Source organism: Podarcis melisellensis, assembly GCF_964234715.1.
Source record: "Podarcis melisellensis genome assembly, chromosome: 17".
NCBI classification, from domain to species: domain Eukaryota; kingdom Metazoa; phylum Chordata; class Lepidosauria; order Squamata; family Lacertidae; genus Podarcis; species Podarcis melisellensis.
Window position 1 is genome coordinate 11,244,673 of NC_138534.1, and position 26,468 is coordinate 11,271,140.

Below are 26,468 nucleotides of genomic sequence, written 5' to 3' on the forward strand. Positions count from 1 at the left end.
GTCAAACTCATGCTGGTAGTTTCGAGAACACTATCCAACCATCTCGTCCTCTGCCGTCCCCTTCTCCTTGTGCCCTCCATCTTTCCCAACATCAAGGTCTTTTCCAGGGAATCTTCTCTTCTCATGAGATGGCCAAAGTATTGGAGCCTCAGCTTCAGGATCTGTCCTTCCAGTGAGCACTCAGGGCTGATTTCCTTCAGAATGGAGAGGTTTGATCTTCTTGCAGTCCATGGGACTCTCAAGAGTCTCCTCCAGCACCATAATTCAAAAGCATCAATTCTTCCGTGACCAGCCTTCTTTATGGTCTCACTTCCATATATCACTACTGGGAAAACCATAGCTTTAATTAAACGGATCTTTGTTGGCAAGGTGATGTCTCTGCTTTAATACATATTATAAATTGTAAGCTGCCCTGTGATCCTCGGATGAAGGGCAGTATAGAAATTTAATTTAATAAGTAATAATAATAATAGCAATAATAGCTTAGGGTGATGTGGCGATAACACGTTAATGTCACAGCAAGAGAAGGGAGAACAAGACGCAAAGCTGATGCTTTCGGGGCAAAGGAGCATTTGCCACAACAGAGCCTGGCTCGTGCTTCTTGTTTTGCATGGCTAGTACAAGTCTGAAAAAATAATGTGCAAGGCTAAGGCACTCCAGATCTAGAAACCAACCAACCAAGTTTTACTGCGTGATGCCTTATGGAATGTGACCCTGGCTGCAGACAACCAGGGAGGGCTACTTTATTTATTTTCTTGTGTTGCGTTTATATCCCACCACCAGACTCAGACCTGCTCAGCTTCAGCCAGGGGGTGGCCTCCTGTGCCTTCAGATCACCCTTCCGATCACCTTTTATTTGCAATTTCTCTGCTCTATCCCATCCAGATAGTGACTTGATTGACAGCGGGTGCGGCAGCTCAGTATCTCAGAATCTACACATACAGCTTTGCTAATGTACTTTCTTTTTAATGACCGCTCCCTGCTTAAAATGGGGGGCGCCCTTTGCGTGGACGCGTACAGCCCCTGGATCTGGAGCGGCTCTATCAACATAGGCTTGGCTTTGCCTTCCCTCAGGTGGGATACCTGGAGGTCTCCGCCTACCTCCGTCAGTTGTCCAATCCCACCTGGGGGAAGCGTTGCCAAGGAGACCAGGCCAGGTAGGGGAGGGATTACCTGCCCACACAATAGAGGGAGGATCTTACCTGGGAATCCTCACTTGGCTCCAGAGCTACTTCCTTTTTAAACAATATTTATTAAATTTTCCATTTTAGGAATCCAATAAAAACCACATTAAAAATATTCCCAGTTATAATACAATTAAAAAGACCAAGTTTTATGCCGGTTTTTGTATCTTTGGGTGACTTCCCATGCTCTGAATTCAGGGAGTGATGATCTCACATTGCGCTGCGTTCCTTAAATAACCCAGGTCGTCCCAATAAAACATTCCCGATGTTGATCCTTCATTTATTTTTAACAGCCTCTGAATTCATTTTGGGAGCGGATTAGTCCTATGTAGTTCTGTGTGAAATTAGTTTTTCTTCTTTATTTTCTTTATCTTCTTTTTGTGATGCAACATTTCTCTTTGGCGACCCTCACTTGGGGGTTGGGAGGATAATTACTCCTATATTATCCTTGAACTCTGCATGAAATGGACGCAGCCGTTCGCCATGGCAGACAAATAGGAAGTCTCTAATGTACTTTCTTTTCTTTGTATCTCCAGACAGATGAGACCGGCTTTGCTTATTTTACCATCAATGGGTCTGATTTAAATCTTTCTCAAAGCGGCTATAATGAGTATGTCAACTTTGTGGCAGAACTGGAGGAGAAAGGAACAGGTACAAAGGAAATAACAAGAAATGGGAAGATACAATTTTCACCTTTGGCAAATCAGTCCACACCCCCCCACACCCCTTGATAGCCTTGCCTTTCTGATTTTTTCCAGTCAACTGTTTTCAAACCCTTAGGCTATTGAAAGTTGCTTTTATATCAGACTATTTACAGGGCTTGGGTTCATTCCTGCATTTCATCTGATTTTTCAAGGCATACATGACCTGCCTTGCAGATACCTAGGGATCCTCTGCAGCTCACACAACAAATTTTGTCCTGGTGGTACAGTTTCCATAAGACAAATGGCATTTCTCACAAGTCGTTATATCTGGCTCAGTGAGCTGTGACACCAGTTTTTTGTTTAAGAGAACTGGAAGTGCTGGAAGCCTGCATGTAGACATGCTCACGAGAGTGACGTCCTTGCAGTTTTGTGTAAGGTCTAGTTAACAATGTGTCTAGGACTTTCGCAGAAATGTCAAACCTACCGCTGTCCTTTTTGTGGCATTCCAGTTGCTGTGCTAAACCAACCCGTCTGTTCTCTATGCAGGAGTGATTCAGACAGGATACGGTGTCTTGCCTGTTGCCGCAAAGGAAGTCAAGGTGGAGTTTAGCAAACTCAATCCATTCTACAAACAAGGTTTCCCATACACAGGAGAGGTAACATCCTATCCTTTCTGTTTAATAAAGCAGTCTTTAGGATAGATTTGCTCTTAATTTTTGAAGCAGGCACTGAAACGATACCTTTTTGTGACATAGCCCTTCTATGAAAGTTTACCTTCCCAAAAAATACATTGAAAAAGCAGCCTCTCTCTGATAAAGTATCTTAGAATCATAGAGCTGTAGAGTTGGAAGGGACCAGTGCTATTTTTCTAGAAAAAGAGGTGCCGGAACTCACTATGAATTCTTCCCTTGTTTTCTTGTACAGTCGTACCTTGGTTCTCAAACGGAATCCATTCCGGAAGTCCATTTGACTTCTCAAAACGTTCAAACACCAAGGCGCGGCTTCCGATTGGCTGAGGTAGCTTCCTGCACTCTGCAGATGCCACGCCAGATGTTTGGGTTCCAAAAAAAGTTTGCTCATCGGAACACTCACTTCTGGGTTTGCGGCCTTCGGGAGCCAAAATGTTTGAGTCGCAAGGTGTTTGGGATCCAAGGTACAACTTTAGTGGCAATGGCACCCAGTGGCGTAGCGTGGGGGGTGCAGGGGGGGGCGGCCGCACCGGGCGCAACATCTGGGGGTTAGGGTTAGGGGGCGCAAATCCACAGGTTAGGGGGCGCAAATCCATGGGTTAGTGGGCGCAAATTACTTGCCTTGCCCCGGGTGCTGACAACCCACGCTACGCCACTGATGACACCCACTTGAGAGCAATGGCGGAGGAAGAGGAGTGCAGGGGGGGGAGCGCACTGCCCCCAGCAGAGTGATCCTGGTGGGGTGCCATCACAGCTGCCCCCCTGCCCGCACTGGGTGCCATGCCCCCACAGGCGGCATGCCACGCCCCCAGGATGCACATTACGCCCCCCACCTGCTCTCCACCCCCCAGTGCTGAAGCATGAAGTTCCGCCACTGCTTGAGAGGTGCCAGAACTGAGTTCTGGTGAGTCCTGGCTTGAAAAAAGCCCTGAAAGGGACCCTGAAGGTTTTCTAAACCAGTCCCCTGCAATGTGGGAATCCGGGAGTGGACTTGAACCAGCAACCTTTTGGTTAACAGCCAGACGCACTGAGCCATTTCATCACTGTAAGCAGTGCCAAATTTACATATAAGCTAAACAAGTTATAGCTTAGGGCACCACTCTCTCGGGGCCCCCAAAAAACTTTAAAGAAAAAAACTGGATGTACTTTGATAAAATACATATTTTGTTATGTGCAAATGGCTTTAGATACCTGTTAGGTCCATAAATTACCATATAGCTTATATTCAACACAAAAAAACAGTGACAATTTGTTGTTGACAAAGGACAGCTGGACATATAAAGGGCCCCATTACCTTCAGTAGCTGAGGGCCTCATCAAACCTAAATTCGGCCCTAACTGTAAGCTTTTAATTCTTCACGGGGAGGAACTATTTGATATAAACAGCGCTCTGCATGAAAACAAGGTAGTAATGCCAGCCTTTACAACACTCAGGCTTTACAACCTCCAAATAAATGTGTGAATCAGCCACAAATGATGCCTCTTCCTTCATATTGTATGTTGTGGTAGGGAAGCAGAATAGGGAAGAGGGCTAGCAGCAGAATTTGGGCTTTCAGATTTCAGTGGTGCCCTGTGCCACACTAAAATTCAGCACCCCCTGCCTTATAGCATTAGTGGGGCGCCCCCTGCAGCCACACTGGTTGCACTGCCCTAGAACTGCCTCTTCTAGCAGCAGAAATGCCAGTCAGAAATCTTACAGTCCATGACAGACAGACAGACAGACAGACAGACAGACAGACAGACAGACAGATAGACAGACTACCTGGAGGAGAGCATTCATATCCCGAGATAGCTCAGCCCCTCTTCTTATCATTAGACCTTGAGGGGCAATATCTGAATAGTGTTGTTGTGCTCTTGCCTACAGGAGTAAACAAATGCCTCAGCATATATATATATATATATATATATATATATATATATATATATTTGCGTGCGAGAACAGTTGGCTGTAAAGAAGTTAGGTGGTTGGCTTATTTCCCTTTTATTCATGCAGATGATGGTTTCAGTCAATAAAGTGCCTGTCAAGAACAGGACTGTCTATCTCATAGTTGACGTTGATGATGTGGAGACAACCACTTCCCATGTCACAGATGAGAATGGTGAAGTTTCCTTCTCCCTGGACACAACTAAGTGGCACGACATGGTTTCCTTAAGGGTGAGTTAAATATTTGGACATGTCTTTTTTTTTTTTTTAATATTTATTCAAGTTTCAAAAAAGTTACAAAAATAAGAAAAAGAAAAGAAAAGAAGAAAAACAAGAAAACAGAAAATACAGAATATAAAAAAGTAAAAACAATTAAAAACATTTCCATCTTGCCATATCTTATCTTTCATTTACTTGTTTCCATGACCTCCTCACACCTCCCTTTTTTGTATATTAAATATTTCAGCAAATCCTTTCCAGCTTGGTTTTTATCCTAATGATTTATCTTAATGTACTATAATTTTACGTTCTCGTCTCTCACCAATTAAAAAAATCAATTTTTACCTAATCTTTTATATCGTTTCTGCTAGAACCACATTACTTCATTCCAACATCCTTCTAACATTCCTGGATTTTACAGTGTTTCTGTAAATAAACTTTAAATTTTTTCCAGTCTTCTTCCACCAACTCTTCACCTTGGTCTCGGATTCTGCCAGTCATCTCCGCCAGTTCCATATAGTCCATCACTAAATATTTGGACATGTCTTAAGGAAGAGGTGGGGGCGAAGAGATGGATTTTCCTGTGCATCCCGCCCCCCCCACCTTCCTTAGGGTTGCTTTTCCTATAGGTTATTATTATTATTATTTACTTCTGGAACTTAGGGCTTGCTTATTCTGGGATGTCAATAGGCAGGGAGTTCCAAAGTGCTACCACACTAAAAGGTTGGTGTTTTGCAAATGTAGCATGAATACTGTGTGGCACATCATCATCATAAACTTTATTGCACTAGCCAAAGGCCATGGCACCATTCGCAAACAACAACAATAACCATAAAAACCACCAAAACATCAGGGACTGCAAATACAATAGACCACGGTCACGTCTCCTAGAAATCATTTGTTGCATACGATAGAATAGCAGGGGGTTCTCAGATAGAATGTGCCACTTAAATGTCCGAATCACCTTTGCAATTGACCACTATTTTATCCAGTTCTTTTCTCCTGGTCTTCTTAGCGTGTGGCACAAGTAACTGTGCCAGTTCCACAGATCACAGCAGTTGAGTGGACATATATGAAACAGGACGATCTCACAGGGAAACTGGATCCAAGCTTTTAACGGTTTCATTTAGGAAAAAGTAGAATCTTGAAGTTGGTGCTGAAATGACTTGGGGCACCTGTGTTCTAGTCACGGCACCTGAACTTTCAGTGACAAAGCTGGGTCCAGAAGCACCACAGTGAATCTGCTCCCTTGGTTTGAAATTCACGGCATGTAATGCCCTAAGAGAGAATATTATGAAAATGATTTACAGGTGGTACATGACTCCAGTCAAGCTTGCAAAAATTTATCATTTGCCCGACAATAAATGTTGGAAATGTAAAGAGACTGAAGGTACATTCTTTCACCTTTGGTGGATGTGCCCAAGGATTAAGGCCTTCTGGGAAATGATTTATAATGAATTGAAAAAGATACTTAAGTACACTTTCTTGAAAAAACCAGAGGCCTTTCTCCTGGGCATGGTTGGCCAGTTGGTACTAAAGAAGGATAGAACTTTCTTTATGTATGCGACAACAGCAGCAAGAATTCTCATCGCAAAATACTGGAAGACACAAGATTTACCCACTCTGGAGGAATGGCAGATGAAGATGATCGATTACATGGGATTGGCAGAAATGACCGGCAGAATCCGAGACCAGGGAAAAGAGTCGGCGGAAGAAGATTGGAGGAAATTTAAAGATTATCTACAGAAATATTGTAAAATTAATGAATGTTAGAATGATGTTGGATGGAAATTAAATGGTTACCAGCTGTAATGTAAAGGTGGAATAATAATTTAAAATAAGCTATACTAAGTCGTAACAAGGATTTGCTGAATTAAGAATTTGAACTGGAATACGAGGGGGAGGTGAGAGGAGATCCGGGACAGAAGGTAATGGAAATAAGAAATGGGAATTATATTTGTTTTGTTTTGTTTTAATTGGGTATTTGTTTGTTGTTTTTTCTTTTTGTATTAAATTGGAAAACTGTAATAAATATTTATTAAAAAAAAACAAAAACCAGAAGCACCACAGTGAATCTGCTCCCTCGGGCAGAGTACAACACCACTGAGGGCAGGGAATTGGCCAATTTCTTGGGCATGGGAGCATTTGTGGTATATATAGTTACTGGGACATGGGTGGCGCTGTGATCTAAACCACTGAGCCTCTTGGGCTTGCAGAACAGAAGGTCGGCAGTTCGAATCCCCGCAATGGAGTGAGCTCCCGTTGCTCTGTCCCAGCTCCTGCCAATCTGGCAGTTCAAAAGCATGCCAGTTCATGTAGGTAAATAGGTACTGCTGCGGCAGGAAGGTAAACAGCGTTTCCGTGCACTCTGGTTTCCGTCACGGTGTCCCGTTGTGCCAGAAGCGGTTTAGTCATGCTGGCCACGTGATCTGGAAGGCTGTCTGTGGACAAACGCCTGCTCCCTCAGCCTGAAAGCGAGATGAGCGCCGCAACCCCATAGTCGCCTTTGACCGTCCAGGGTTCCTTTACCTTTACCTTTTACATAGTTAAAGGATTTCCGCAGGAAGCTTAGGAGCATGTAGTAGTTGCAAACAAAGCAGCATGTCTGCCCCAAAACACTGGGTAGGTACAGATAATATCGAAAGCAGGATCGGGCAGAACTGCCTCAATGCCATTGCAAGCACAAATCACCACAGTGAAAAGGAAGTCCTTGAAGAGATTGTTACTTTCTTCTATGATTCTTAGCTGGGAGCCACGACAGTTACAAAGATATGAAGACTGGTTTACATGTGGAGTATATACTGTGCCCTAATGTTAGGTTCACATGCCTTGTATTGCTACCCAGTCGTCTCTTGTTGATTGTCACCCCAAACACCCTAAATTAATTATGATCCTTGCTGTTCTCTTTTTGCTCCATAGGGTAGATACACCCTTGAGAATGTGACTGGCTTTGAGAATCTTATGATGTCGGAATCCGAAGGTTTCATGTGGCTGAAGCCCTTCTACTCTGAGAGCAATAGTTTCCTGGAGATCCAGCATGTGGAGGAAGAGCTGCCCTGTGGAAAAGACCAGGAAGTCCTGGTGGATTACGTCATAGACCGGAAAGAACTGGGCCCTGATGCTGACCATGTAGATTTCTATTATTTGGTGAGCATCTGGTCTAGGGAAAGTCGAGGACTATATTATTTGGGGGCCAGAGCCAGAATTGAATCATTGAATCATAGAGCTGGAAGGGACCCCGAGGGTCTAATCCAACCCCCTGGAATGCAGGAATCTCAGCTAAAGCATCCATGACAGATGGCCATCCAACCTCTGCTTAAAAACCTCCAAGGAAGGAGAGTCCACAACCTCTCATGGGAGTCTGTGAGTGAGGTACAGGGGCATAGTGGAGGGGGGCCGTGGCCCTGGGCACAATTTTGTGAGGGGGCACAAACAGGCAGCTATCCACAGCAGGCTCCTTCATTGGAGTTTGGCTCCAAGTAAGAAGACACTGCACTTAGGCTGCGGCGCTCATGCTTGGCAGTAGCTCTGTCCCCAGGTCACGCTTGACCCAGGGTGTGTGTGTGGGAAAGTTAATGGTGACAGGAGAGGATATATTGATTATTTATATCCTTCCTAACTTCTGTTAGCAAGTTCCTTTACTTTGCTAAGTGTGCCTTCCCCTTTACAAAGCACAGCCGATAGCTGGTTGCAGGCTCGTGTGAGCCTCTGACAATTATACAGTTCAGTCTGTCTCAGATTGAATTGTAAGTTCCTGGTAAGTTCCCTTGAATCCCTCTTAAAAGAATAAAGACGCCACAATCTTATTTAAGGTCAATAAAAGTTTACTTACATCGGTTCACAGTTGGATCCCTGAAGGCAGACTTAGTTACAAATATGTACATGTGGATCTACCCCATATGGGGGAATAATCCCAGTGACTGCAAGCTAGAAGTCCAGCAGTTCACACGATGAAAGGAAGATGGAAAAGAGAGAGAGAGGTGCTGCGTGACTCGTCCTTTTGTTACCTGGGCAGGTTAGGTCACACCCACCTTCTGTCACATGCAAAAGGAAGGATGTTCCAGCCAGGAGGAACAGGAAGTTTCGACTGGCTGGACCAAACATTCCCTCGCATGTCTGCTCTAGCATTACAAGGAATGTTGTACTTGACTGCTCCCAGTGGATTACATCAGTTCTCCTTGGTCATGGTGAAGTGCACCCAGCTGCAGCAGCTCCACCATCGGGTCAGGTCTTGCCTAGCGGCGGAGGGCAGGAGGAGAGTGGGCAGCAGCTTCCCTGCTCTTTTCCTCCCCTGGACTGTGGCGCACGGGAGGGTGCCCTCCATGCCTGCATGTCTCAAGCACCGTGGGCATATGCTCTGCCGATGGTGAGGTATATCTCTCCTTCTTTCTCTCTGTTTCTCTCCAGCCCCTCTCCTTGCTGAAATTAGACTGAGGTTATGGATTGGGCTGTAGCTGGGCCACCCCTTCTAATTCTTTGTGGACAGTGGAGAACTGTGTGTGAGAGAAAAGAATGAAGGGCGTATATGGAGGAATAATGGGTACACGCAAAAGGAAAGGGGAGTGCAAAAGGAAAAAAGAGAGAGAGAAAAAAATGGGAATAAAATTAAATGATTAGTGAAGGCAACACAGCAGAAACGGTTGAAATGGAGAAATGAAAATGGAATAAAATGACAAGAAGACGGAAAAGGGCAGAATTGAGAATAGTATTTGTGTTGCAGTGTGTACCGGTATTTCTGTTTCTCTTGCTCATTGTGAATCTGTTTGGATCCAAACAGCAGGGACCTTCCAGTGGCCTTTGTGGCTCCTGTATGGGTTGTCCAGCCATCAGCAGAGATATAGCAGAAGCTGAGCTGAGCTGGATCAGCCTCAGTGGTTCATTCCATCCATGGCTTGTTGCGTGGAAAGCTTTGCTGAGATCTCAGATAAAAGTGAAGGGCTTCACACGCAACAGTTGCTGTTGTGCCCAGTGTGCAGAAGACAGGGAGCTGCAGGCTTTCCTGGTTATTGCCCCCAATTTCACGTTCTGAAGTAGCAAGTGCGGTTTCTATTAATCTATGAGCCTCCCCTAGCAAAACCCATCGCACAGTCTCTGCAGGCTGCTTCCTGTCCGACATTTCTCTCTCCCTTTCCTGTATTTCTACTGCCAAAGAGGGTGGGGAGGCTTTTCCTTTTGCCCCTGGCCTAACAAACCATCTCCCTGCAGATTGTGTCCAAAGGGAAGATTGTCTCCAGTGGACAGAAGACCGTTCCTGTTGGCCAGGATGAGAGTAAGTGAGAGATCCATCGGAGAAGCACCACACTTGGCCAAGCTGATAATGTTTGGTGGGCCTAATCTGTGCAGTCTGCTGTGTCTTTCAAGAATGAGGAGATGGCCACGAACTTTAGTAGCACCTAGGACATGGTATGAGAGTGTTGAACCAATTGGAGACACCACTGTGCCTGGTGGACCATCACCAAGCAATCCTAGGACAGTCACGTTTGACTTCAAAAGAGGAAACTTTTCAAATGTATTAACCACCCAGCTTACATTACCCAGCTGTCTGTCTCCCCATCTGGTTCAACACCTCAGATCGGGCCCAGTCTGAACTGGGGCCTTCCACGACTCCAAGTTTGATTCAGATGTGAAACCATAATTAAACATGCAGTTACCACAAGTGGGAGACTCTCACCTGCACCATCTGCTTCCCCTGCCAACCGCGTGGTTCATGAAGGTTGCATGCAACTAATTTTTACCCACTGAAATGAATGGACCTAAGTTAGTCATAGCCCTTGATTGCAGAGGGTGTACTCTGAGTAAAAGTGAATTGAATACAACCCTCAGGGTTTAAAGCCCAAATTCAACAAATGATTGCTTAGCTACCCTCCTCCCCGGCTTTTGACAGCCCCAACATCCAGAATTTGTCAGGAGTCAATGCACATCCGATGTGTGTGTCTCTCTCTCACACACACATATCCTGGGCACTACTTTCTGACGCTGAACAGATTTAAATCTTATGAATGACTCCTGAGTTTTTTTTCACTTGGCAAATAATCTCATTCTAAAGTGCTTGCTGGCATACGATTCACAATCAGTGTCTTCCAAGTAAGGCGAATTACCATAGCGGACTGATAGATGAAAATAGGATTTATTTTTTTTTAAATAGAACTTGCTGTGTAGTGCAGAATGGAATTTGTTATTAGCAATAAATCAGTTATTACGTTCAAGACATGAGGGTTAGAATACTTCTGCAGTGCACAGGGGGGCTGGCTGCGTTTGGGGTGGGTCTTCTTCGACAGTGGAAGAGCTGTTTGACAGTGGAATTTGCTGCCAAGGAGTGTGGTGGAGTCTCCTTCTTTGGAGGTCTTTAAGCAGAGGCTTGACAACCATATGTCAGGAGTGCTCTGATGGTGTTTCCTGCTTGGCAGGGGGTTGGACTCGATGGCCCTTGTGGTCTCTTCCAACTCTATGATTCTAGGATTCTTGATTTTCTTTGCTTTACCACCATCTGGCAGAAGTGAGATGCACAGGGATGTTTTTTTCTCATGTTGTATGACATGAATTCTCTCTCTCTCTCTCTCTCTCTCTCTCTCTCTCTCTCTCTCTCTCTCTCTCTCTCTCTCTCTCTCTCCCCTTCCCCTCCATTCTCCCTTTCCGCTGACCCAGCTCTGAAAGGCACCTTCTCTCTCACCTTGTCTACGAGCTCTGAACTGGCACCCACAGTCAGGCTTCTTCTGTACACTGTGTTTCTGGATGGCGAAGTGGCGGCTGACGTGGATCAGTTTGAGATACAGAAGTGCTTCAAGCATAAGGTGGGTAAGGAAGCAAGTGGGGCAGGGTGAGGCCTTGCATCCTGCAAATCTTCAGATCCTTTTTGCTGTTCACAATACTCGCTCTTTCTCCACCATCCTCCATGGCATTCTTGCCCTGGTGCTGCCTGTTATCCACTCTCGTCGTCGCAGGTTTCCTAACTGGCCATTCCTGTTTTGTTCGCCTCCTTCCACAGGTGACTTTGGACTTCTCTGTGGCGGAGGAGCTTCCAGGATCAAAAGTCAGTCTGCAGCTCGAGGCTGCTCCTGGTGCTCTGTGCTCTCTCCGTGCTGTCGATAAGAGTGTCCTCCTGTTGGAAGATGAAACGCTGACACCAAAGAAAGTAAGGATGCTCATCCTTCTCAGTTATTATTAGTTTATTATTCTTTATTAAATTTGTCAGTCACATTATTTTGCCCAGGGCAACCGAAAGCAACTCACGACCAAACAAGGTAAAGGTAAAGGTACCCCTGCCCGTACGGGCCAGTCTTGCCAGACTCTGGGGTTGTGCGCCCATCTCACTTAAGAGGCCAGGGGCCAGCACTGTCCGGAGACACTTCCGGGTCACGTGGCCAGCGTGACAAAGCTGCATCTGGCGAGCCAGAGCCGCACACGGAAACGCCGTTTACCTTCCCGCTGGTAAGCGGTCCCTATTTATCTACTTGCACCCGGAGGTGCTTTTGAACTGCTAGGTTGGCAGGCGCTGGGACCGACCAGCGGGAGCGCACCCCGCCGCAGGGATTCGAACTGCAGACCTAGGCACTGAGGCTTTAACCCACAGCGCCACCTGCGTCCCGTGACCTGCGTCACGACCAAACAAACAGACAGCAAACTCCACATAGATACATTGGGGCTGCTTAATTAGATCAGTGCGCCTTCCCTGTGCCCTATTCTTTTCTTTTCATTTTCAGGCTGACGCATAGGAGCCAACTCTTAGGGGCCGAGGCATCTTTGCCCAATAAAGATTTTGCCCAATAATTTTTTTGAGGGGGCCAGACCCCCAATTGATAGGCAATGCCATTCAAATAGAGTGTGTGTGTGTGTGTGCGCGTGCACACACAGACCATGTCATGTGATCAATTCTGTGGGGCAGGACTTCCCATCCCCTGCCCCCAATATTTAATTCAAGTTAGCACTTCTGGACTGACGGATGGTTGGTTCCATTCCATTATTTAGCTTCTGCCTTTTCCCTTCCATGTCATGAGCTGCAGCAGAGGCCTTGGTTATGAATCCCAACAGCCCTTCTGCATTTGTAGCACTTTAGCAACCCTTCCTTCCATCCTTCCTCAATCCCTCACCATCTTTCCATGCTTCCATTATCTTTAAGGCCTTCCTTGATACAGTGGTACCTCTGGTTAAGAATTTAATTCGTTCCGGAGGTCTGTTCTTAACCTGAAACTGTTCTTAACGTGAGGTACCACTTTAGCTAATGGGGTCTCCCGCCGCCACGGTGTGATTTCTGTTCTCATCCTGAGGTAAAGTTCTTAACCCAAGGTACTACTTCCGGGTTAGTGGAGTCTGTAACCTGAAGCATTTGTAACCCGAAGTGTTTGTAACCTGAGGTACCACTGTACAGTCCATGCTAAGAACCTCCCATTTTTTTTTTATTGCATTACCAATGATATACTATGGTGTGTAGCATGACAGCACTGTCAGGGACTGGGCAGAGGAAGAATGGTGGAGACGGCCTCCCTAGCCTGACTCTTCCACAGAAGAAGACAGTTCAGAATGAATGAATGAATGAATGAATGAATAATATTTTATTTATACCCCACCCTTCTCGGCCAGAGCCGGGCTGAGGGCGGCTAACACCAGTAAAATCATAATAAAAACATATGGGGGGCGGTGGGAAACCAATTTATTAAAATACGGGTTAAAATACAATTTAAAATGCAGCCTCATTTTAATAATAGCCCATAGATCAAAACCATAAGGGGAGGGAAACATAAGGGTCAGACTGGAGGCCAGGCGGAACAGTTCTGTCTTGCAGGCCCTGCGGAAAGATGTCAAGTCCTGCATGGCCCTAGTCTCTTGTGACAGAGCGTTCCACTAAGTCGGGGCCAGTACTGAAAAGGCCCTGGCCCAAGTTGAGAGCAATCTAACCACCTTGCGACTTGGGACCTCCAAAATGTTGTCATTTGTGGACCTTAAGGTCCTCCGCGGGGCACACCAGGAGAGGCGGTCCCGTAGGTATGTGGGTCCTAGGCCTCATAGGGCTTTAAAGGTCAAAATCAGGGCTTTGAGGGAGATCACAGCTCAGAAGCAGATGAGGGGGAAAGCTGGGAAATAATGGAAGAGGAGGAGGAAGAAGAAACACTAGGGGGGAATAGCTGACAGACTCAGTGTCTTTAGAAAGCATAGCATTCCAGACCCCCTCTCTCCCAGAACACGACGGGCCTTGAAAGTAGGAGAGCAAAGGGCATGTCCCAGCACCGTAGAGATGACTCGTGAGGAAGTGGGAGGGGGTGGAGATTCACTTGGAGCAACGCCATTATTCCAAGAGGTCACATTCCCAAGCCACTTTCTGTGAATATTGAATAAAAGCAGATGGTAAGTGTCGGGAATTCAAGCCCATATCAGGAGAAACTGGCAACAATCCCAGGCACCCGGCATGATTCCCTGTTGACCTCCCTGGCTGCATTCCCCAGCAAGCACAGGCTGGGTCCCGATCGGCGATTCTTCTCAAATGTGAGAAGAACACCCCCCCTCTTTCCTGCCCCCTGGCAGGGGAAAGAGATAGACAGAAACGTATTTACATGCCTTTATTTCTGTCTTTACAGCGTTACAAAAAACATGACTGCTCTCTTCAAGCTCCAGCAGTGTAGTGACAAACACTTCCTGCATTTCCTGGACAGGAACAAATGGAAGAGCTCATATTACACTCTGAGCTAATTCCGGTGCTTCGCACTGTGAATTGACTGTCCCTCTGTTTCCCACGGACAGTCCCAACATTCCCATTATGTTTTGCTTTCAAGCTAGCAGTTTGCAGCTGCATTGCTTCAATATCGTAACAGTAAGGACTTTCCCTTGTCTTGTCCATTCCTGGCAACTGCCGTGGGGGGGTTGGTTCCTCTGCTGCCTGACAAGCACATCATTAAGAAGGGAGACACAGTGTTGTATTCCATGCAGTGCAGTGCCTGAGCGGCTCAATTGCATTTACAAATGAAATACTGATTCACAGTGGCGTAGCATGGGTTACCAGCTCCCGGGGCCGTGCAGAGGTGGGTGGAGGGTGGGAGGGAAACGGAAATGGACGGAGTACATATGTGCATTCAACTGCTTAAAGCATCCGCATCACCCAGGAGATCGCAGCCATAGAGTCGATTTGTTGTCTGGAGATGTAACTTCCTAGTTTGCATGGAGAAGCCGTTTGCAGTGGAGCCCAGTGCCGGAAGCACGTGGCTGTATTGACGCAGCTCTGTGTGTTGGAATTTTGCACCCAAAACAAATTTTGCACCCAGGGCAACTGCCTCTGTGGCCTCCCTTTTGTCAGCAGACAAAAAGGGGCTTCAGTCTGGCCTGGGGCTCAACCAGTATGATTTGGCTTTATCAACACTGAATACAGTGGTACCTTGGGTTAAGTACTTAATTCGTTCCGGAACCTGAAACTGTTCTTAACCTGAAGCACCACTTTAGCTAATGGGGCCTCCCGCTGCTGCTGCGCTGCCAGAGCAGGATTTCTGTTCTCATCCTGAAGCAAAGTTCTTAACCTGAAGCACTATTTCTGGGTTAGCGGAGTCTGTAACCTGAAGTGTATGTAACCTGAAGCGTATGTAACCTGAGGTACCACTGTATAGTTATGTGTTTCCTCCCTTCCAACTCTCTGCTTTCAGGTGTTTGGTCATTTTAGTTACGATTTCTTGTATTTAACTTCTGGAAGAGGATTTCCCTATCGCTTGGAAGACTTTGAGCCATATCCTTGCCTGCCTCCTCTGGCTCCAAGCCAAAAGCAAAAGAGGGCCCTGAAGGTAGCCCATTGGGCTCAGAGTGAGGCCGATGTTTTTAGCCTGTTCAAGGTGAGTAGAATTTGCTCCCGGGTTTAGCTTCTCTGAAAGGTTCCTTGCTCATTTCCATGAGGTGCATCCTACAGACCCTCCCAGTGCCCCTATTTTCCAGGGATGGTCCCAGATTTAAAGAAACCACGTCTGATGGGTGGCCCTGACTCCCCTCTCTCATCCTCTCACCCCTCTGCCCATTGAAATCTGCTCTAGGCAAGGGGGCAGAGGGAGGCAGAATGGGAGAACCCAGCAGAAGCAGGGGCAGTATCATGACTGGGAGGGAGGTGGAACTGGTGCCAGACTGGACCACCTCCTAATGCTGGGTCTTTCACACCTTACTTTTCCTTTTTTTGGATCATTTTTTATTAGCTTTGCAATGCAAATTTACATTCAAACATAAAATAAAAATCATAAATTGTAGAATTTTCTGAATTCACGGACTTCCATTCTCCCCTCCCTGAAGTCCTCTTATTAACATTTTTACTGCATATCATATCTTCCTCTAGATTTTCATAATACTCTATTTAAATCCATAGTTCTTCTCACATTACAAGTGTTATTTCAATCCTGCTAATGTTTTTAATTGTTTTCATTGTGCTCTCAAATATATTACAAACTTTTCCCAGTCTTTATTGAAGTTTTATCGTCCTGGTTCCTGACCTTTCCAGTGATTTTGGCCATCTCTGCATAGTCCATCAGCTTTGTTGTCCAGTCTTCTTTTGTAGGTATTTTGACTTCTTTCCATCTTTGGCCTAGGACTATCCAGGCTGCTATTGTTGCACACATAAAAAGTCTTTTGTACTCCCTTGGGTTTCTCTGCGCCTACTGTTCCCAATAAAAAGGCTTCTGTTATTTTTTTAATGAAGGTTATCTTAAACATTGTTTTCAACTCATTATATATTATTTACCAATATGATTTTATCTCCTTACAAGTCCACCACATATGATAAAAGGTGCCCTCTTTTTCTTTGCATTTCCAACACATTTTTGAAGTACAGTGGTACCTCGGGTTAAGAACTTAATTTGTTCTGGAGGTCTGTTCTTAACCTGAAACTGTTCTTAACCTGAGGTACCACTTTAGTTAATAGGGCCTCCCACTGTTGCGGTGCCGCCGGAGCACAATTTCTGTTCTCATCCTGAAGCAAAGTTCTTAACCTGAGGTACTATTTCTGGGTTAGTGGAGTCTGTAACCTGAAGCGTCTGTAACCCGACGTACCACTGTATTCTTATGCATCTTTGCTAATTTACTGGGAGTCAAATACTCACCCCTCACTTTTCCACTCTCCTGGTTTCCCATAGCTTATGCGAATGAAAATTTTCACCAACATGCAAGTTAAAAAGCCTGTTTCCTGTGACCTGCCAGTAACAAGACGTTTAAAAAGTGGCTTTGAAACAGGTGAGAATCACAGTCATTTGCTTGTTTCGCTGCTGGAAAGTCCCCAAGTAGAGAAATCAGTTTTTGTTGTTTTTGCCTTTCAAGGCTTTTATTCCCACTGATTCTCGCTCACCTCATGATGTCCAAGTGGGATATCTCTCTCTCTCTCTCTCTCTCTCTCTCTCTCTCTCTCTCTCTCTCTCTCTCTCTCTCTCTCTCTCTCTCTCTCTCTCTCGACATCCCACCCCTTGAGTCAACAGTTTCGTTGCTGGGTGCAGTGCATCGAATGAGACCTGGTGGCATTGCTGTATCGCTGCCATCATAATCTTCCTCAGAAATTTGGTCACACTGCTGCGGATTCATCTTTACTGATGGACTTGAGATCTTTTCCTCCTATCTCCAGGCCTGCTCACAAGTGTTCAGCATGAGAATGTGATTTCCGAGAAGCCTCAGGCTGTTGATTCTACAGAAAGCAAGAAGGAAGAGAAAGCTAAACCCAGGACACACTTCCCAGAGACCTGGGTCTGGGATTTAGTATCAGTGAAGTAAGTGAACCTTGCTAGGGAAGGACGATAACCGCTGAGATGATGCCATCTGCCTGGGATATCAGTAGCAGGGGTGTGGGGTGAACCCTTTGAGATCCAAGCTCTTCTTCAATGTAAGGATCAGACAGAATTATTTTCCACAGATCCCTGTCTGGACTAGCCTGGGCTTTCTCATAGCCTGGAGTCTGGTTTTCCCTTGGAAATGTAACTTCAGCCTTCAGAAAACCGATCCATAGTTTTGTTGTCACTGAGGGAGTGACCTCTCTTCCTGTTCTTCAGCGAGGAGGGGAAAGCAACTCACTCAGTCACGGCTCCGGACACGATCACGGAGTGGAACGCTGATGCCTTCTGTGTGGCTGACATTGGCTTCGGACTCTCCCAACAAGCCAAGTTCCGGGTCTTCCAGCCGTTTTTTGTGGATATGAGCCTGCCGTGGTCTGTAGTCCGTGGGGAGACCTTGCTGCTAAAGTCCACTGTCTTCAATTACATGAAGGAATGTATCCAGGTTAGTGTCCATTGAGAACGAGCAAACAAGCTTCCCTTATATGTGTATCCAGAAAGAAAGGGATGGGGGGAACCCCACAAGATAGAGATGGAGGCTGGGGGGCTGGACTTCACCAGGGCCTTGCCCGTCCTACACCTGCACTCACTTGTCTCTCCCAAGGGACAGGTCAGTACTTTTCCCTCCTCCCTCCACCACTCTGCGTTCAGTGTTGAGGGGACAGCTTGCATTTCTTGCTGTGGGTGAAGAAGCAGAAGCTCCACTTTGGATGTGCCACAGAAGTGTGGACAACAGGAAGCACAAGGCAGCCCATCCCCTTCATGGCAGAAGAGGTCCATAGAGCACATTCCCTCCTTGCCCCCCAGTCCTGGGAACCTGCAGTTCTCCTCCCACAGCAACCCCTGAGTGTGCTTTAAATGTGTGGTGTGTGCACAGCCCCATATGCAACACAGCCTTATTGCTGCAAGAGACCAGAAGAGGCCAGAAAGCCACCCAGTCTGATCTGCTGCCAAGGCCTAGGGATGCCCATCTGCTGCCCCCTTCCTCTTCCCCACAGCCGCGATTCAGACCACCAGCTGAAGAGCTTCATGAGGGGCTCACAGAACAACAGCCATGAGGGGTTTGTGTGAGGAAGCCAAGTCACCCACTCAAATCCCAAAGGTTTTTGATTAGAGGTCTTCCTGTAAACTTTGTTGAGTGAGCAAATCTCACCAGTATGATCTGGGGTGGCATTCCTCACATGTTAATATGGTACCCCCAAAGATCAAGGAGACCCCACTCACTGAGGTCTTACTGGGCACAGTCTACGCCCTACTCAACTTCTCAGTGTGGGGCACCCCTAGGCATGTGGTCTGGCTCTTGCTTCTGGCATAGGCCCACCTCCTGTGCCTCTTCTCTGAATGTTTGCCCCTTGCTTTGGACTCACTGCGCTGCTTGCTTCATGAGGGTCATTTTGCTGCATCTCCCAGGTGAGAGTGAAGCTGCTGGAGTCGCAGGAGGTGGACGTGAAGCCATGCCCGGCCTGCCAGTTCAGCACCTGCCTCTGTGCTGAGGAGGCCCACACCTTCTCCTGGAACGTGACGGCAACTCAGCTGGGTGAGGTTGAGGCGCCTGAGTGGGTGGGAGGAGACTTGTGGAGTTGAGGCTGCCAAGGGTCCCTCTCTTTCTTTCCCAAAGACCTTGTCATCTGAGGACACTTGGCAGAACCAACGGATTCTTCTGTTTGGAAGCCAACCGGGCATTAAGTGGAATATGGAAAATAATAACAGTGCCCCCTGTTGCATGTGCTATGGGTTTGTTTCCTCCCCATCCAAGATGGCGTCCGCCCCCAATTTCTGCTAATGGCAGCTGTGCATCAGGGCAGATTTGGGGACTGGGCTACAAAGGAGAGGTTGGGGGTCCATCTCCATTCAAGAACCCTCTATGCTCCAACCTCTGTCCCTTACATCTGTCTCCAGACTGAAGGCACGGTGGGCATGTTGGTGGATGTGGGGCTGGACTGGAGCTCTGGCCCCCAAGCCTCTTCCCCTCCCTGAGCTCCTGGTACTCATCATGGGTCTATGCCAATTTTGCCTTCCTCTAGGGCACGTCAATCTCTCGATCACCGCTGAGGCAGAGGAGACGCTTGATCTGTGTGGCAATAAGATTTCCACCACACCTGCGCGAGGCCGGTCAGACACAGTGGTCAAATCCATGCTGGTCAAGGTCAGTGTCTATCTGGCCTTCAGCCCCTGATGTCCAACTTTGGCTCACAGCTATCAAGTGCCAGCAACTGATTCAGAACTCTGGGTCTCCCCTAAACAGGTTTTTTGAGGGGGGGGGCTTTGTATTTTTGCACAACCTCCCTGTTTCCAGGTCTAAGGCAATGTCAGCCAGGGGCTGTGATCAGTTGGAAGGCCTGGCAATTGTGAGAGCTCTTACACAGAGCAGGGGAAAGGCAGAGAAGGTAGAAGGAGATTATTCCCCTGAGAGAGCAGCCCCACTCACCCTCCCATTCTCTTTTCCTCCCACAGCCAGAAGGCGTCCTTGAAGAAGAGACCCACAATGCCTTCCTCTGCTCTTCAGGTGTGCTTAGGCTGCATCCCTTGCTCAGGGCAGCTTGGCTTGTGATGGGGCCCCAGAGAACGCAAGTTGGAGAGAAGAAGAAGTGTTGCTCTGCTTGTCATTGGGCTGGAGACGTGTCTCTTCCCTAGGGCAGTAGCAGGATGCAAAAGAGACCCAAGACACACACTCTGTCTCTCTGCTTGCCAAGGGGAGTAGGGATGGGATGGAGAGGGGGCGGAACAACAGCTGAGAGAACAGAGTGGCTAAAAACAGACTCACTGAGCTAGCAAGCTCCTAGTCCCATCTTTGCTGTGTTCAAGTCCAACTGCAGATTATGACCACTTGGTTAGTGTTTTCAACTGCATTAATTCCTGTTCTTCATCTCCTTTCAGGGGACCCAGTTCACGATGAGGTTTCTCTAAAGCTGCCTGAAGCTGTTGTGGAGGGCTCTGGCCGAGCTACTGTCTCCTGCATTGGTGAGGAAATTTGCCCCCACATTTCTTCCCCATCTCTGGCCACATGAGAGGTCTGGAGAGGAGGAGACTTTTTTTTCCACTGCATCATAATGCAAGTTACCCATGTGCAATTCTGGCTGCCATTGATTCCTTTCCTCATATGGTCCACGGAGCAGGAGAAAACAAGCTTGCTCCAACTTCCATGTGACAGCTCTTTAAGGATTTGAAGATGGCCACCAGACCTCCTCTCAGTCATCTCTTATCCAGGCTAAACATACCCAACTCCTGCAGCCTTTCCTCAAAAGACTTGGTTTCCAGATGATGATGATGGTGGTGGTAATGATAACAATCTTCTCAATATCTAGGGGACATTATGGGCACATCAATACAACATATAGACTTTCTGATTCAGCGACCCCTGGGCTGTGGTGAGCAGAACTTGATGAAGTTTGTTCCTAACATTCACATACTGCGGTACTTGGAGAAGACCAACCAGGCAACCCCCACCTTCAAAGAGGACGTAATAAAGTACATACAGAGTGGTGAGTAGGTCCTCTTTTCTCCTCAGAATGTGGCTTAAGGCAGGTGTTCATTGGAAAGAACTTTGCAAATAGTAAAAGTCTGGAAGATCACTGGCCGAATGAGAAGGGAAGTTGAGGAGACTGTTGTGAATTTGTTCATGCAAATGGAAGGTGCTCTTGAGAAGACATTGGAAGCCTTGGAGAAAGGAATTTCCATTTTATCTGTAGGATGTATTCATGATTGTTCTTCATAGATCAAAAAGTGTTTGCTGGGAGTGGAGATTTCATGGCAAATTTGCAATCACAATCCATTGTGTTCTTTGTGGTTCTTTTCACCATTTGATAGATACTGACCTAGTCCTATAATTTCCCCAGCCCACAACCACTTTATCCCTTGGTCCACTTTTTGGGTATTAATAATAAAATAATAATAATAATAAATTTTATTTATATCCTGCCCTCCCCAGCCGAAGCTGGGCTCAGGGCGGCTAACAACAATCAAAAATAGTTCAACATTCTAAAAACATTCATTATAAAATTAATTAAAATCAAATTAATGGCAACCATCAAGCAAAATTCTGTGCAGGTTGCCAGAGGAGGGGGGCAGGCTGCGCCCTGACCAAAGGCCTGGTGGAACAGCTCTGTCTTGCAGGCCCTGCGGAAAGATGTCAGGTCCCCCCAGATTGGAGCCGTGGCTGAGAAAGCCCTGGCTCTAGTTGAGGCCAGCCTAACCTCTCTGTGGCCTGGGATCTTTAGGATGTTTTTATTTGCAGACCGTAAATATTTTTATTATTAAATATTATTATATTATTAAAATATTTTATTAATATTTTATTGAAGGAATTTCAATTATAAAGAGGTAAAGTGATACAGAAAAACGAAAAAACAAGGAAAGGGGAAAAGGGGGAAATGATTCAAAGTTTTATGAGCAGGAAACAAATAATGATACCTCTAAGTGGTTGAATAGCATCATGTGCATGTCCAGCACGGGATTATCTTCCTACTAAATTAAAATAACTCTAAAGAGACCTAAAATCAGAGGTTTCTCTCTCCCCACAGCCTCCATTACAGCCTGGAGCTGTTTTCTCTTTATGAGCCCTATGTATATTAACAGCCAAATATAACCAGCCAAATCTTTCACTGCAAATGTCTCATAGACACTTAATACAAGGTTTGCCCTAACAAAGCATGATGTCTTTTCGGCACCGGAATAACACTTCTTTCTATTTTGTTTTCCCAGGCCTTTTAAGATGCTGAGCTGCCTATGTAACTGGTTTATAATCACCTTCCCACTGCTGCAGTCCTACATTGTTTTCTGTGCTGATTGTTGTTTTGTTTTAACTTGGTCGGCCACTTAGTCAGGTGGTTTTTAAAAAACTGTAAATCCCTTAAATATACAAGCGGGTAAAATCAGGGTCCCTCCTAGCATTGCCAGTGCTATTTTGTTCTTCTCTTCTGCCAGGGTATCAACGCCAGCTGCTCTACAAGCGCGATAACGGCTCTTACAGTGCCTTTGGGATGCATGATGCTGAGGGGAATACTTGGTGAGTTAGCAGCAGAGCTAGAACCAGCCAGCCCAAGCTGTCAAGGTGGGCATTCAGGCTGAGCAATTTGCTGTCATGAGCAATTGGAGAAGGAGGAGATACAGGCAACCCTGCAGCCTGCGATCTGCCAGCCCTTGTTCCCAGTTAGCACCTTTTTTGGTCTCAGGGTGATGTTGCTTGTGAAAGAGGGAGAAGCCTACCATCAATTTGTGGGTGGGGGGGTGGTCTTGGGTGTCCCCTAAGAGGCAAAATCAAACTACTACTACTTCTGGAATCAGGTGGAATGGGAATTAAAATTGAGGTTTAGTGCAGCATTTTATTGCGCAGCATTGCCTAACCTTATGACCAACATGTTTCTTCTTCTTCTTCTTCTTCTATTATTATTATTATTATTATTATTATTATTATTATTAATAATAATAATAATAATAATAATAATTCCATCTCTATACCACTTTAAATTTTAAAGAAAAAATCTTCAAACACATGAAACAAAACAATCCAGAATAAAACAATTTAAAGCTTCAAGGAAACTATTTCAGATCCTTCTCTAAGTGACATTTTGCTTTCCCCACATTGATTTACCTATTTAATTTAAGTCAGTGCCACGATGGAAGGAAGTCCCCATGCAACATCAGTTAGTAGCTTTCTCCTTACAGCTTCTGTCACTTTTGTTGTTTTCTGTTCAGTGCTGCAGGAGAAAAGTTGAGATGAAAAATAGTGGGGCATGATCCCTTGTAGTTCAGAAGCTGAGTTGCCCCTCATTTTAAAATTTATTCTTTGTAATGGTTTTAGGGCCCCATCTGCCCCCCTTCACCCCTGGTGTTACGCTGATTTCCTTCCCCAGCAGATGGGCTGCCTCTCTCCCTGCTGGGACCCTCTCCGGCATCGCTCTGGAGCCTTCCCTCTGCCTCTGGCTCCGTTGGCAGTTCCCTGACATTCTTGCTTCAATCCCGCAGGCTGACGGCTGCTGTGGTTAAGGGTTTTGGCCATGCCAAGACTTATGTCTATGTTGATGAGAAGCACATTCAGGATGCTTTGCGCTGGTTGGGGCAGCACCAACTTCCCAGTGGCTGCTTTGAAAGTGTGGGAAGAGTCTTCAACAATGCCATAAAGGTACCTTCACTGAGCATTCATTTGCTTGCGGGGAGGTTATACCACATGGGATCGAGCAATTGTTATCCCACACTTCCCAATGTATTTTCCTGTTACTTTCCTGATCACGAAAGGTCCAGTTTGGGGAGAGGTGGGGAGCAGCTTTGCTGTCTCGAAACTAATTCAACTGCACAACTTCCATTTTTCTGGTATGTCATGGAATCCCACTCAAAACAGTGGGAGTCTGGAAGCGCCTTGACTTTTCTCTGGTGTTTCCCCTGACATCCTTAGGGTGGCGTGGATGATGAGATTTCACTAACAGCTTACGTTGCTGCCTCACTGCTGGAGCTCAACATGAAGGAGAATGTAAGTCCTTCCTTAGGATTTCCACAAATTTTTGTGACTTCCCCATCAATCCTTGTACAACTCAAAGCTCAGGGCAGAACTACCAGCTCAGTATTTGCACTGTTTCTAAGGCTTTGTTAGCATTTGGGTCCATGCCCCATATAGCTACCCCATGAAGCATCTGGGAAACCACTTTACTGGCAAAGATTTTCAACTCAGGTTCTAGTAACTGGCCACCCACCTTGTCTGGTGTGCCTTCAGCTTGTTTGGATGGAGAGACATGCCTCAAACTGTAGTCATGATGCCTCTTGATGCTTCTGTAGAAACCTGGCTTTTGCATGCCTCAAATGTAGCCTACCATACAAACTCCCTCCATTGCTCGGTCCAGTTTTTGCCTCTGGCTCTGAACACTACTTGCAGGTTGTCCGTGAGGGAAGGCAGCCCTCAAGTTGGGGGGGGGGGACGTCTCTGACCCCAGTTTGTAGGATGGTGGTACGGGCAGATAATGGGCACAAAATTACCATATCTGCACCAGATATGTCATAAAATGCTACTCTTTGCTGAGTCCTTTGTATGTTCAGCTTGTGTCCAGATGCTGGAAGGGAATTCCTTGTAGCCTGGAAGTCTCTGCAAAAGAGGGCAGGAGTAAATGGTCTCCACCTTCTGTCCATCTAAGAAACACCAGGGAGATGTCTGACCTGATAATTATACAGCGGTACCTCAGTTTTTGGACATCTCCGTTGCCGAATGTTTCGGTTTTCGAACGCTGAAAACCCAGAAGTAAATGCTTCCATTTTCGAACGCGCCTCGGAGATTGAATGGCTTCCACTGTGTGTATCTGTTGTTTTCCCACAATTTTCTCTATTGAATTGGCAGACTGCCCTTTGCGCCTCAGTTTTTGAACGTTTCAGAAGTCGAACGGTCTTCCGGAATGGATTACGTTTGAAAACCGAGGTTCCACTGTACAGTGGTACCTCAGGTTAAGTACTTAATTCGTTCCGGAGGTCCGTACTTAACCTGAAACTGTCCTTAACCTGAAGTACCACTTTAGCTAATGGGGCCTCCTGCTGCCATCGCGCCGCCGGAGAACGATTTCTGTTCTCATCCTGAAGCAAAGTTCTTAACCCCAGGTACTATTTCTGGGTTAGTGGAGTCTGTAACCTGAAGCATATGTAACCTGAAGCGTATGTAACCCGAGGTACCACTGTATATCTTTCCACTATAGCTCTCATGGCCTCCCCTGTGGATTCCTGGGGAACTATACTTTGGTGAGAAGACCCCCAGGACCTCCTAAGAGAAGTGCAGTTCTCTTGGACTGGGATCATATCCCACTCAGCAACCTAACAGAGTCTTTTTAAAATTGTGTTAAAGCGTACAATGGTAGATGACGCCTTGGGCTGCCTGAAGAGGAACTTGAGTTCTGTGGACGATGCCTACCCCAAGGCCTTGCTGGCTTACGTCTTCACGTTGTCTGGGGACACAGAGATACGGCAGAACCTCCTGAAAGAATTGCGCGAAGGGGCTGACAAAACAGGTAGGAGGGGTTCATTCAGAGCAAAGGAAGGCTGTGTGGCCATTAACTGACCTAAAATGCAGCGAGGTTGTGCTCTTTCTCACCATGGACAGGATTTGATTTTGGTGGGGAGCTAGCAGGGGGAGTGCAGTGCATGCAGAGAAGACAGGCGTGTGTACACAGCCCTTGTTCCAGAGACAGCTGTTTTGCCACATCTGGAGTAGCAACTTTTTCTGCTTAGGATATTGGAGTAAATTCTGAGTTCCCCAGTAGTTTCTATTATTTCTAAACAAACATGTCAATTCAGGTAATCCTTTGGTGACCCAGAATTAATTATCCACAATTACTGTGATGATGAAGCATTTCAGAGTGTTTTTATATGTTTCCAACTCTTCGTCTTATAAGGGTAGTCTTCTGAGACCTGCCACTATTATTCCCATTTTACAGATAGCGATGTAAGCCATAACATACCCCTTTCCAGCCTCCTTACAAAGATATCTTTCTGCTGGGGTTTGGGACTAGACTCAAGGTGTGGTGCCCTGCCCAACATGACTCACTGCAGAGAACAAGTCTGAATGACTTCTGGGACTAACTACACTTGACGCAACAACCCGGCAATCCCACTGCTTAGTTTTTTTTGAAAAGGACGGGGAAGTATAAGTCTTCTCTCCATAGCGGCCATCTCAGTAAAAATCACATCTGCATGCAGCTTCGGCAATTTGCGCTATGAAAAGCCTCCATTGGGGTCAACAGGAGCCTTCCCTCCCCAGTTCTAATTGCTGTACTGTGTATGTGGAGAAGATTTAATATTTACTGAGCTGGTGGCTGGGATGATTAGACTTTAAATCTCTGCTCCCATCCCTGGTGCCTGGAATGAATGAATCCAAGGGGGCAGCCTAGTAATGCAAAACAAACAAACAAACAAACAAACAAACAAATAAAGGCTTAGTAGCATCAGCAGTTCCCACTCCAATTATTGCTCTGGGTTATTATTATGAAGTACGTGAATGTAAGCAGGTACTCACTTGGTGTTAAATAAGGATCAGGCAGACTCAGCAATGGAGAATAAGAAGGTGAAGTTTAT

General features: G+C 46.2%; 1 protein-coding gene across 2 annotated transcripts in view; it reads left to right on the forward strand.

The window, feature by feature from the left end:
- LOC309359745 (alpha-2-macroglobulin-like protein 1) overlaps positions 1–26,468 on the forward strand; it is a 78,244-nt gene that overhangs the window by 42,039 nt on the left and 9,737 nt on the right. For both annotated transcript variants that reach the window (XM_081893757.1, XM_081893756.1), the window contains 20 exons: positions 1,721–1,835; positions 2,375–2,484; positions 4,510–4,671; positions 7,579–7,806; positions 9,865–9,928; positions 11,305–11,450; positions 11,645–11,791; positions 15,282–15,464; positions 16,746–16,842; positions 17,225–17,366; positions 17,646–17,871; positions 18,837–18,963; positions 19,451–19,572; positions 19,881–19,932; positions 20,304–20,387; positions 20,732–20,908; positions 22,350–22,431; positions 23,391–23,547; positions 23,818–23,892; positions 25,243–25,405. In XM_081893757.1, the coding sequence (XP_081749883.1) occupies positions 1,721–1,835; positions 2,375–2,484; positions 4,510–4,671; positions 7,579–7,806; positions 9,865–9,928; positions 11,305–11,450; positions 11,645–11,791; positions 15,282–15,464; positions 16,746–16,842; positions 17,225–17,366; positions 17,646–17,871; positions 18,837–18,963; positions 19,451–19,572; positions 19,881–19,932; positions 20,304–20,387; positions 20,732–20,908; positions 22,350–22,431; positions 23,391–23,547; positions 23,818–23,892; positions 25,243–25,405 (2,659 nt within the window). The remainder of the gene's footprint in view (positions 1–1,720; positions 1,836–2,374; positions 2,485–4,509; positions 4,672–7,578; positions 7,807–9,864; positions 9,929–11,304; positions 11,451–11,644; positions 11,792–15,281; positions 15,465–16,745; positions 16,843–17,224; positions 17,367–17,645; positions 17,872–18,836; positions 18,964–19,450; positions 19,573–19,880; positions 19,933–20,303; positions 20,388–20,731; positions 20,909–22,349; positions 22,432–23,390; positions 23,548–23,817; positions 23,893–25,242; positions 25,406–26,468) is intronic.